Genomic DNA, 12,721 nt, shown 5'->3' on the forward strand with positions numbered 1-12,721 from the left:
CCTTAAGACCACTTCTCGCAAGTTGACCCCGCGGTTCATTGGTCCGTTCCGTATTTCTCAGGTCATTAATCCTGTCGCAGTTCGACTTCTTCTTCCGCGATACCTTCGTCGCGTCCACCCGGTCTTCCATGTCTCCTGTATCAAGCCCGTTCTTCGCGCCCCCGCTCGTCTTCCCCCCCCCCCCCCCCCCATCCTTGTCGAGGGCGCACCCATCTACAGGGTCCGTAGGATTTTGGACATGCGTCCTCGGGGCCGTGGTCATCAGTACCTAGTAGATTGGGAGGGGTACGGTCCTGAGGAGAGGAGTTGGGTTCCCTCTCGGGACGTGCTGGACCGTGCGCTGATCGATGATTTCCTCCGTTGCCGCCAGGTTTCCTCCTCGAGTGCGCCAGGAGGCGCTCGGTGAGTGGGGGGGTACTGTCATGTACTGTCATGTTGTGTCTTGTTTCTGTCCTTTCCCTTCACCCTGTCTCCCTCTGCTGGTCGTTGTTAGGTTACCTTTTCTCCCCCTCTTTTCCCCAGCTGTGCCTTGTCTCCTCCTAACTACCTCGTCACCCCTTTTCCCACCTGTTCCCTTTTTCCCTCTGATTAGGTCTCTATATCTCTCTCTGTTCCTGCTCCTGTCCTTGTCGGATTCTTGTTTGTGTTGTTCATGCCGGAACCAGACTATCGTCATGTTTGCTGCAACCTTGTCCTGTCCTGTCGGAACCTGCCGGTCCATCTGAGCCTACGTTTTGTTTTGTTATTAAAGAAGCTCTGTTTATGTTAATTCGCTTTTGGGTCCTCATTCACGCACCGTAACATAGGCAGTGTGGTTGGTCTTCATTTAAAGTCATGGTTAGACATACAGTAGGCAGTGAGGTTAAGGTTAGGTTTAAATTCAGATTAGAAGAAGAAACATTTTTGAAAGAGGCGGAGCTTCTGACTTTACCACTCGCCCATAATGACGACCGATAGGCTCCCGCCCAATGGGCCCTTCTGGCTCCGACCAGTATGACCTATGGTCATGACTTATTATCAATGACAGACCAACATAACACTCGGAGTGATGAGCTCATTAGTTCAGCGCCACACAGTGATTAAAGGGACATTACACCTTCAACTAAAAGGTTGTCAGACGTTTTCAGTTTTCAGACTTCCAAAGTTAACTCATGTCAGAGTGAATGGAAAAGATCAGCACTGGAGAAAACCCTTTGGATTGAGGCATATGGCATGATCTACACAACCAATGTTGTGGGTTTCATCTTGAAACCTTGAAACCAGTCTACTTTTGAGGTCTGAAAGTCTTTCATTTACGAGTGAAATGTCCCTTTAAAGCCGTGTTTCCCAATCCTGGTCCTGGGGACCCGAACGGGGACACATTTTTCCAATGTGCTAACATACCTGATTCAAGTCAAATTTGATTGATGGTGAGTTGATTAGCTGAATCAAATGAGTTCGGTGCTAGGGCGAAATGTAACCCCCCCTGCCCCCCCCCCCGTTTGGTATTGGGAAACACGGCTTTAAACAATACAGTTTATTCAGTTGTTCAATGTTTCAGTGTCATCACCATGGGCACATTGGCACAAGGCTAACTGGCATAGATTATATTTCTAATAGTTACTTAGTAACGATTAATTAGTAACTCCGTTAAAAACAATATCCCTTTTACTATAGTCACATGATGCGCCCCACCACCCCCTCCTCCCCTGAAAACCTACTGGATGTATTCTCTAGCTCAATGGTCAAATCCATCATATGCTGATTGGTAAGTGAGCGATGTCTTTTTCCATAGTTTCAACTATATCTTATTCCTTCTGCATGAAAATACTTCACATTTTATTATTTGATTTTGCCACAATTGAAGTGAATTCAGGAATTCAGGAACTCAGGAAGTGGAAGTTGATAATTTTGTTATTTTTAAACGCTTCTTCAATTATAAAACTGAAATGTGTTTGTTTCGCTCGTTAGTCTTTATCATGTTTTGACCCTGATGGAGACTTTTAGGCCAAAATACCTAGGTTTATGATGGTAGAAAACATTTTTTTATCAACTTCCTCTGCCAGAAGTGCTCCCTTTGGCTATAACTGTACCAAAAAAACAAATCTATATTATTTTTTTATTCTTTATTTTCCAGTCGTGTGTCTGATCAGAAGAGAAGCTGAACAGAATGATGTCGTCGGGTGTTCTGATGGTGCTCCTGTTCTTTAAGCATGTTACTGCAGACAGCTCAGGTAAAGGGTTGATTCTCATTTAGGGAACGGAATGAGAGCTTCACACAGAATACTGTTGCTCCCCAGTGTATATATATATATATATATTGTTGCTCCCCAGTGCAGGTTATATATATACTGTTGCTCCCCAGTGCAGGTTATATATATACTGTTGCTCCCCAGTGCAGGTTATATATATACTGTTGCTCCCCAGTGCAGGTTATATATATACTGTTGCTCCCCAGTGCAGGTTATATATATACTGTTGCTCCCCAGTGCAGGTTATATATATACTGTTGCTCCCCAGTGCAGGTTATATATATACTGTTGCTCCCCAGTGCAGGTTATATATATACTGTTGCTCCCCAGTGCAGGTTATATATATACTGTTGCTCCCCAGTGCAGGTTATATATATACTGTTGCTCCCCAGTGCAGGTTATATATATACTGTTGCTCCCCAGTGCAGGTTATATATATACTGTTGCTCCCCAGTGCAGGTTATATATATACTGTTGCTCCCCAGTGCAGGTTATATATATACTGTTGCTCCCCAGTGCAGGTTATATATATACTGTTGCTCCCCAGTGCAGGTTATATATATACTGTTGCTCCCCAGTGCAGGTTATATATATACTGTTGCTCCCCAGTGCAGGTTATATATATACTGTTGCTCCCCAGTGCAGGTTATGGGTGATGCTTTGTGTGCAAGAATAAAGCAATGGGGAGCAGCTATATATATATATATATATAATAATAATATAATATAATAATATAATAATACTGAGAGGAATATACCTCAGTATTATTATATTATTATATTATAAGGAAGGAGAGGAATATATAGGAATATATATATATATATATATATATATATATATATATATATATATATATATATATACTGTATATATTCCTCTCCTTCCTTTATCTCAGTATTATTATTTATTAACTCAGCATGGTATTCTTCAAGTGTAAGATGTGTATTTAACCTTCTTTATTGCCCTTTCAAGACGTTGGTTTGAGTCCCAAATGGCTTCCTAATCCCTTTGTTCTTCTGTTCCGTTGATTTCAGTGGCTTATTGTCTGTGTACTCTGAGCTAAGGGACTGTCTTAAAAGTGCAAGTGATTAACTGAAAAATGTCTTTGCAACCACATGACTTAGACATCTCAAACCAACTGTAATAGGTTCACTGTGTCATGTGGTTGAGAAGATATTGACATTTTTTCACATGCAATAGTAGGTGTTGCAGTTTTAAGATGGTCCCTTAATCCTTAAAGCAGTGGAGGGCTACTGCCGTGTTCATGTGCAGGAAATTCAGACATTTCTGACTTGTAGTTTGTGGTTGTAGTTTTTCACATGCCGAGTTTAATGAATCAGCAAGTAGGATACACAGCATAGATTTTGCCTCCAAAAAAGGATATATGACAGCGAATTTCATAAACAATGGACTTGTTCCCTATCTTCAGATGACTTAGAACATGTTTGTAATTTCTATCATTCTGGAACGTTCCTTTGAAGGGGTATTGATGATTAAAGTCTGGATCATTAATATAAAGCTTGTTATAAACCGGGTAGTTCGGGTCTTGGATGCCGATTGGCTAAAAACAGCATTCCAGCCGTACGTTAGGCAATATACCATGGGTATAACGCAAAACAATTTGTTTACTGTTATATTTATGTTGGTAACCGGTTTATGATAACAATAAGGCATCTCAAGAGTTTGTGGAGTACAGCCAATAAACCACTAATAAGGGCTGTATCCAGGCACAGGAACAGCCCTTAACCATGGAACATTCATAGAAAATAGGGTTCCAAAGGGGTTCTTTGCAGAAGGTCAGAGTTCTACCAAAAACCATTTTCATCTGAATAACCCTTTTTGGAAGATGAGGGGAAAAAAATTGTAGACCTCCACAAGTCTGGTTCATCATTGGGAGCAATTTCCAAATGGTGGAAGAGGACTCCAGTGGCAACCTGTGAAGCTCTGGTGAACTCCGTGCCCAAGAGGGTTAATTAAGGCAGTGCTGGAAAATGGTGGCCACACAAAATATTTACACTTTGGGCCCAATTTGGACGTTTTCACTTAGGGGTGTACTCACTTTTGTTGCCAGCGGATTAGACATTAATGGCTGTGTGTTGAGTTATTTTGAGGGGACAGCAAATTTACACTGTTATACAAGCTGTACACTCACTACTTTACATTGTAGCAAAGTGTCATTTCCTCAGTGTTGTCACATGAAAAGATATACTCAACTATTTAAAAAAATGTGAGGGGTGTACTCACTTTTGTGATATACTGTATATCCACAGTAAAAGCCCTGACCTCAACATTTGTGGGCAGAACTGAAGAAGTGTGTGCGAGCAAGGAGGCCGACAAACCCGACTCAGTTACACCAGCTCTGTCAGGAGGAATGGGCCAAAATTCACCCAACTTATTGTGGAAGGCTACCCAAAACGTTTGACCCAAGTTAAACAATTTAAAGGCAATGCTACCAAATACTAATTGAGTGTATGTAAACTTCTGACCCACTGGGAATGTGATGAAATAAATAAAAGCTGAAATAAATCATTCTCTCAGCTATTATTCTGACATTTCACATTCTTAAAATAAAGTGGTGATCCTAACTGACCTAAAACAGGGAATTCCTTACTAGGATGAAATGTCAGGAATTGTGAAAAACTGAGTTTAAATGTATTTGGCTAAAGTGTAAACTAATGACTTCAACTGTACCACTGGATGAGATAAATTGTAATAGTTTTTTAGCAGAATTATGTGAGGTTTTATGTGTTGTTGTTCTTAGGCACGATGTGAAGGGGAGTGCCTGGATACAGCCCTTAGCAGTGACATATTGGCCATATGCCACAAACCCCTGATGTGCATTATTGCTATTATAAACTAGTTAACAAAGTAATTATAACAGTAAACAAGTCATTTTGCATCATACTTGTGGTATATTTAAGCAGTAAGGCACGAGGGGGTGTTGTATATGGCCAATATATCACAGCTAAGGGCTGTGGCCATATAACACAAATCTTCAAGGTGCCTTATTGCTATTATAAACTGTTTACCAATGTAATTAGAGCAGTAATTATAAATGTTTTTTCATACCCGTGGTATACGGTCTGATATACCACGTCTGTCATCCAATCAGCATGCAGGGCTCTAACCAACCAGTTTATAATGTCTGATATTCCACAGCTTTCAACCAATCAGCATCCAGGACCCAAACTACCCAGTTTATAACGGCCAATATATCACACCTCCTCGGGCCTTATTGATTAAATTGAATGCAGTGTCTTGTCATAGGCTTTATGGGGGAATTGTTTTCCCAGGTACGGTTGTTACCAGTTGTGAAGCGTGTCATGACCAAGCCACCTGCCTAGACTCACCTGTGGAACGTGAGAGGGGAGATGCTTTCCAAACCTGGTCCGTCACTTGCACCTGTCAAGATGGCTTCGTTGGCGACGGCATCACCTGCTACGACCTTGAGTTCTGCGCTAAAGGCTCCTGCTGTCGTCAAGGTTACGGCTGGTCCTCGGAGCTGGGTTGTGTGGACGTTGACGAGTGTTCCCTCCCAGACCAACCCTGCAGCCCTCCTCAGGTCTGTGAGAACACCCCCGGATCCTTCAACTGCCTGGTGCCTCCTGAAGACGACCTCCACTCCAGTCCTGGTGACTCCCGTTCAGTGCAGTTTCAGTGCGGGGGGAGACGGTGTCCAGTGGGAGAGGACTGTATCAGTGTTGGTGGATCGTCCCTCTGTGCAGACCCCTGCCTGCACTACTCTGTACTGAATGACGACTGGCGTTCCACCACCAACTACGGTCCAGCTAACGGCTACCACTGTGACTCGTCTGTCAACTGGCAGGGATGGTATCGCCTGTTCCTGGGGAACACCAGTGTTCAGATGCCAGAGAGGTGTGTGGAGAAATACATGTGTGGGACGGAGATCCCCTTGTGGCTTCCATTAGCTCATCCCCAGCTGTTAGACGGGGTGGTTCAGAGGAGCGTCTGTGGACACTATTATTATGACTGCTGCTACTGGAGGCAAAATCCCATCCATGTCAAAGCCTGCTATGGAAACTACTATGTCTACAAGTTTGTCCCTACAACAACATGCAACATGGCCTACTGTGCAGGTATGACATCATAATGTCCTTGTCACTGTGCAGGTATGACATCATAATGTCCTTGTCACTGTGCAGGTATGACATCATAATGTCCTTGTCACTGTGCAGGTATGACGTCATAATGTCCTTGTCACTGTGCAGGTATGACATAATGTCCTTGTCACTGTGCAGGTATGACATCATAATGTCCTTGTCACTGTGCAGGTATGACATCATAATGTCCTTGTCACTGTGCAGGTATGACGTCATAATGTCCTTGTCACTGTGCAGGTATGACGTCATAATGTCCTTGTCACTGTGCAGGTATGACCTCATAATGTCCTTGTCACTGTTTCTTAAAGACATCAAAGAGTGTTCAAATAACTAGACATAACAAAGTAATTTAACACTACCTCTGTCTCTTCCAGATGTCAACACCACGGTGTGTTCCACATGTGGAGTGTTTGATGCCTGTGTGAGAGACAATGAGACACACTGGAGATGTGAGAGGAAAGGTGAGTGCTGAACAAATATAAACTGTATTGTCAGATCGGTCTTTTTTTCAAACACTATGAAACGCAGAGATTTCGGGGTGAAATGATGCATCTTTAAGAGGCGTATCTTTTAACCAACAAGGTCAGAGGAGGCGTGGTATACTGGCCATATGTCACAAACCCCCAAGGTGCATTATTACTATTAGAAACTGATTACCAATGGAATTAGAACAGTAAAAATACATGTTTTCTCATACCCGTGGCTTTCAGCCAACCAACATTCAGGGTTCCAGCCCTGAATGATGATTGGTTGATAAGGCAGCTTGGGGGTTTGTGGTATATGGCCAATATACCACGGCTGGGGGATGTATGTAGGCATTCCGTGTTGCGTGGTGTATAACACAGAGATCTCAGTCTCACACATGTACCTGTTCACACGCCTTATTGCTTAAATAACCTCCTGAGTGGTTTACTTAGCTCCAGAGCTGGTGTGTGGGCGGAGCCTCCTGAAGGTGGGCCTTCCAAATGTTTACCTGGAGGCTGCTGGTCTGGATGCTTCCTCTGCCCACCTGGCTGACGGACGCTGCTCCGCCCACGAGGATCGTAACGGCTCAGTGTGGTACCAGGTGGAGCGACGGGAGGGACACTGTGGAAACACTCTGGAGGTGAGAAATATTTTCACTTTATGCTCAAAAAGGTTCTATATTGCTGCCCCAATAATTTCCCTGGAGACGTTTTGTGAATTATTACCAAACACACACTTTAGTTGGTTCACATCTTACTTATGGAACGACCTTCAGAGCTCATTAAACGTTAGAGACTCACATACTTATGGAACGACCTTCAGAATTCATTAAACGTTAGAGACTCACATACTTATGGAACGACCTTCAGAACAACCCACAGTCACATTTGACATTTAGCAGACGCTCTCATCCAGAGCCACTTGCAGTAGTGAGTTGATACGTTGATACCTTTCATACCGGTCCGTGGTGGGAATCGAACCCACAACTCTGGCGCCATACTCTACCAACCGAGCTACGCGGGATGCAGTGGTGCCTTTCAGTTCAGATTGTTGGTGGAGGAACCTCTGCTTGTTTTTTCAATTGTGTTTTTGTATTTGTGTGTTTTCTATGCTCCTGCCTTGTGAGTGTGTGAGTCTCTACCGTTTAATGTCTAATAGCTGCTGGTCTGGTCACGAGACCTTGGTCTCAACAGGACTCTTTAAATAAAGGTCAGGTAAATAAATAGGGCTGAAGACGACATGACATTAGTGTTAACGGTGGTTAATTGTCAAACCAATCCCTGTGATCTCACGGTAGTCTACACATCACTAATTCAAGCAGGTCTAATAAATGCATGAATATGACATATTTCTGAACCCCCCTCCTCCCTTTTTCCCAGACAAACACCACCCATGCTGTCTACTCCAACAGCTTATTCGTTTATCCAGTAGATGGGAGGAACGGCTCCCGACCCTTCGGCTTTCCCTTCTCCTGTGTCTATCCTCTGGAGACAGAGAGCAGTCTGGATGTGGCCATCAGACCTCTCCCACTGTGAGAAAATATGCAGAAAGTCCATTCTGTTTAATTCTGTTGTCTTTGTGCAGACAACACTATTATTAAAAAAAAGTGATATCTAGAACCTAGAAGGATTCTTCGGCTGTCCCCATAGGAGAACCCTTTGAATAACCCCTTTTGGTTCCAGGCAGAAACCTTTTGGTTCCAGATATAATTATTTTGAGTTCCATGTAGAACCCTCTCCACAGAGGGTTCTACCTAGAAACAAAACAGGTTCAACCTGGAACCAGAAAGGGTTCTCCTATGGGGACAGCCAAAGAACCCCTTTGGAACTGTTTAGTCTAACAGTGCCATCATTGTGAACATTCAACTGTTATTTTAATGTTCATAAAGTTTGATTTGATTTGTCACCTCTTTGTACCTTTGTACCTCTTCACAGAACTGATCATAAAGTTGTCCGAGTCGGTGCCAAGGCCAAGGCCTCCATGTCTCTGTACCGCGACTCCAACTACACACAGCCTTACCCAGCTGGTCAGCCAGTCACCCTGATTGCGGGTTCCTCCCTGCACGTGGGCGTGTCCGTAGAGGAGTCTGAGGCAGAACGTTTTGTTGTTGTTCTGGAAGACTGCTACACCACGGAATCCCCCAGCCCTGATAATCTTCCACAGACCTACATGATTCAGGACAGGTCCATGACTCTATTCATCGGCTGTTTGCATGGCCGTGTGTGTTTGTTTTGTGTGTGAAGTGTGGTGTGTTTGTTGCTGTGTACGGTCTGTGTAGCCGTGCATGCCTTGAAACCTTTGTTGTTTCTTGGCTCTTCTCCCAGGTGTCCTACAAATCGTACCCAGGTGACAGTGGAGGAAAGTGGCTCGTCCCTCAGGGCTTCGTTCTCTGCTCTACTGCAGGGGGAATACCGTTACATCTTCCTGCACTGCAGACTCAGCCTGTGTGACCAGGGGAGCTCCTCCTGCACTCCAGTGAGTCCTGATGTTCTTCTCAGACTCATTAGCTCTCTCTTTGGGCTTTCAGGTCTCTCTGACTTAGTGGTTGGTCTCTGACTCAGTGTTTTTCTGACTTAGTGGTTGGTCTCTCTGTCTTAGTGTTTGGTCTCTCTGACTTAATGTTTGGTCACTCTGACTTAGTGGTTGGTTTCTCTCTCTACAGGTGTGTTCCAGGAGGAGATCCCGCTCTGTGTCCAAGTCCATCCGCCTCAAGCCGCTCACCATCGGGCCAATCACCTGTAAATATTTTACTTTAGTAATGACTTACATAGTTTATGAGCTAATATATTGTAGAGGTTTTGGACCGAAATGTAGAGTAGTCGGGAAATGAACAAAAATTAATGGCCGATAATCTGGTCAAAAGCACTCGGCCGTCGTTCTGGTGTTTCCTCTCTAACAGTCAGATTCTCTTTGACCCCCAGGGGCCCAGAGTCTGGAGTGAGTCTTGGGAACCCCCCCCCCCCCCATCCCTCCAGGGGCCCAGAGTCTGGAGTGAGCCTTGGGAGCCCCCAGCATGTCATATGAAGGATGGGGTCCCTCCTGAACTAATCCCCTGATCTCCATCCCAACCTACAGCCCAGTGTAACTTTCAAGGGCACAGAAATACTTGTTTTGATTCTAGTAATGAATTTATGCACTACAGTGTGATTTCATTGTACTGTGTATGTTGTATGCACACAGACTTGCATTGTTTTAGGACTGATCATTTCCTCAAATCATTGTGTAAGTTCCATCCAAACCTGAGTTGCTGTGTGTGTAAGTTCCATCCAAACCTGAGTTGCTGTGTGTGTAAGTTCCATCCAAACCTGAGTTGCTGTGTGTGTAAGTTCCAACCAAACCTGAGTTGCTGTGTGTGTAAGTTCCATCCAAACCTGAGTTGCTGTGTGTGTAAGTTCCATCCAAACCTGAGTTGCTGTGTGTGTAAGTTCCAACCAAACCTGAGTTGCTGTGTGTGTAAGCTCCAACCAAACCTGAGTTGCTGTGTGTGTGTGCTGTGATTTGATGATGTCAATAAATAACTCTGTATGATGATGGTCATTGTCTAATGATTGTCTATTTAACAGGTTGTAAACATATATGTATTGTAAGGCAGGTGTATACATATTTACAAAAGGCAGAACAATGTGTGGTTTATTTGGTATAGGCGAAAGTACTAATTGACCATAGCAGATTTTAGGAAAACTGGCTAAGTGACATTCATGATATGTATTTAGTCAATGTACTGAACACTTCCTGGGTTGTTTTACCAAAGCAGGAAGACTGATTGGTGTATTGAAATAGTACTGTTTGTTCCACTGTAGAATAACACAATGAAAGTCTTCAGAATGACCATGACAGTTTGAGTAGTAGTTTATGATGCTCCTTTCTTATGACTCCATTGTAACTGTTGGTTGAGGACCTTCCACCTCTCTCCATTGTTACTGTTGGTTGAGGACCTTCCACCTCTCTCCATTGTTACTGTTGGTTGAGGACCTTCCACCTCTCTCCATTGTTACTGTTGGTTGAGGACCTTCCACTTCCCTCCATTGTTACTGTTGGTTGAGGACCTTCCACCTCTCTCCATTGTTACTGTTGGTTGAGGACCTTCCACCTCTCTCCATTGTTCCTGTTGGTTGAGGACCTTCCACTTCTCTCTATTGTTACTGTTGGTTGAGGACCTTCCACCTCTCTCCATTGTTACTGTTGGTTGAGGACCTTCCACCTCTCTCCATTGTTACTGTTGGTTGAGGACCTTCCACTTCCCTCCATTGTTACTGTTGGTTGAGGACCTTCCACCTCTCTCCATTGTTCCTGTTGGTTGAGGACCTTCCACTTCTCTTCATTGTTACTGTTGGTTGAGGACCTTCCACTTCTCTCCATTGTTACTGTTGGTCGAGGACCTTCCACCTCTCTCCATTGTTCAAATCAAATCAAATTTTATTTGTCACATACACATGGTTAGCAGATGTTAATGCGAGTGTAGCGAAATGCTTGTGCTTCTAGTTCCGACAATGCAGTAATAACAAGTAATCTAACTAACAATTCCAAAACTACTGTCTTGTACACAGTGTAAGGGGATAAAGAATATGTACATAAGGATATATGAATGAGTGATGGTACAGAGCAGCATAGGCAAGATACAGTAGATGGTATCGAGTGCAGTATGTACAAATGAGATGAGTATGTAAACAAAGTGGCATAGTTTAAAGTGGCTAGTGATACATGTATTACATAAGGATACAGTCGATGATATAGAGTACAGTATATACGTATGCATATGAGATGAATAATGTAGGGTAAGTAACATTATATAAGGTAGCATTGTTTAAAGTGGCTAGTGATATATTTACATCATTTCCCATCAATTCCCATTATTAAAGTGGCTGGAGTTGAGTCAGTGTCAGTGTGTTGGCAGCAGCCACTCAGTGTTAGTGGTGGCTGTTTAACAGTCTGATGGCCTTGAGATAGAAGCTGTTTTTCAGTCTCTCGGTCTCAGCTTTGATGCACCTGTACTGACCTCGCCTTCTGGATGATAGCGGGGTGAACAGGCAGTGGCTCGGGTGGTTGATGTCCTTGATGATCTTTATGGCCTTCCTGTGACATCGGGTGGTGTAGGTGTCCTGGAGGGCAGGTAGTTTGCCCCCGGTGATGCGTTGTGCAGACCTCACTACCCTCTGGAGAGCCTTACGGTTGAGGGCGGTGCAGTTGCCATACCAGGCGGTGATACAGCCCGCCAGGATGCTCTCGATTGTGCATCTGTAGAAGTTTGTGAGTGCTTTTGGTGACAAGCCGAATTTCTTCAGCCTCCTGAGGTTGAAGAGGCGCTGCTGCGCCTTCTTCACGATGCTGTCTGTGTGAGTGGACCAATTCAGTTTGTCTGTGATGTGTATGCCGAGGAACTTAAAACTTGCTACCCTCTCCACTACTGTTCCATCGATGTGGATAGGGGGGTGTTCCCTCTGCTGTTTCCTGAAGTCCACAATCATCTCCTTAGTTTTGTTGACGTTGAGTGTGAGGTTATTTTCCTGACACCACACTCCGAGGGCCCTCACCTCCTCCCTGTAGGCCGTCTCGTCGTTGTTGGTAATCAAGCCTACCACTGTTGTGTCGTCCGCAAACTTGATGATTGAGGACCTTCCACCTTCCACCTCTCTCCATTGTTCCATTGTCAATGTGGGTTGTGCCTTCAGGCCTCGTTTGTGTGGGTGTGTGTGTTTATTACAAAGAGCTCATTAACACAGGGTCAAGCTAGAGTCTATAAAACAGTTACTGTTATCAAGATGACAGTTTCATTTAATACCCTCTAAACTTCAACAGAGCTGTCTGTAAAGCACCAAGGTGCTGTTGGTTTGGGGAAAGTTTTAAGAGGTATCAGTTCTCCAGTCTTTCCACTAGGTGGAGCTGTGGCGCTGTGGTAAGAGACAG

The 12,721-nt window shown here is 44.0% G+C and overlaps 1 protein-coding gene across 2 annotated transcripts; it reads left to right on the forward strand.

Moving 5' to 3' along the window:
• Positions 1-1,675: 1,675 nt before the first annotated feature.
• LOC139370171 (uromodulin-like) lies at positions 1,676-10,348 on the forward strand. 2 transcript variants are annotated; one of them, XM_071109499.1, is made up of 10 exons: positions 1,676-1,747; positions 2,117-2,213; positions 5,525-6,328; positions 6,727-6,813; positions 7,270-7,457; positions 8,197-8,348; positions 8,752-9,000; positions 9,142-9,292; positions 9,480-9,555; positions 9,793-10,348. In XM_071109499.1, exons 2-10 carry the CDS (start codon positions 2,150-2,152, stop codon positions 9,810-9,812), a joined length of 1,791 nt encoding a protein of 596 aa, XP_070965600.1. In that variant the 5' UTR covers positions 1,676-1,747; positions 2,117-2,149; the 3' UTR covers positions 9,813-10,348. The 2 variants fall into 2 exon arrangements, with proteins under 2 accessions (XP_070965600.1, XP_070965599.1); XM_071109498.1 differs by lacking the exons at positions 1,676-1,747; positions 9,793-10,348 and adding an exon at positions 9,739-9,776.
• Positions 10,349-12,721: the final 2,373 nt, after the last annotated feature.

This window comes from Oncorhynchus clarkii, chromosome 17 (genome assembly GCF_045791955.1).
Source record: "Oncorhynchus clarkii lewisi isolate Uvic-CL-2024 chromosome 17, UVic_Ocla_1.0, whole genome shotgun sequence".
NCBI lineage: Eukaryota > Metazoa > Chordata > Actinopteri > Salmoniformes > Salmonidae > Oncorhynchus > Oncorhynchus clarkii.

Excerpts from the sequence above, each read along its gene's own strand:
- LOC139370171 (XM_071109499.1), top strand. The coding sequence starts at position 2,150 with ATGATGTCGTCGGGTGTTCTGATGGTGCTCCTGTTCTTTAAGCATGTT. Across the intron at positions 2,214-5,524 it reads TGTTACTGCAGACAGCTCAG|GTACGGTTGTTACCAGTTGT; the intron begins GTAAAGGGTTGA and ends TTGTTTTCCCAG. Across the intron at positions 9,001-9,141 it reads ACCTACATGATTCAGGACAG|GTGTCCTACAAATCGTACCC; the intron begins GTCCATGACTCT and ends CTCTTCTCCCAG.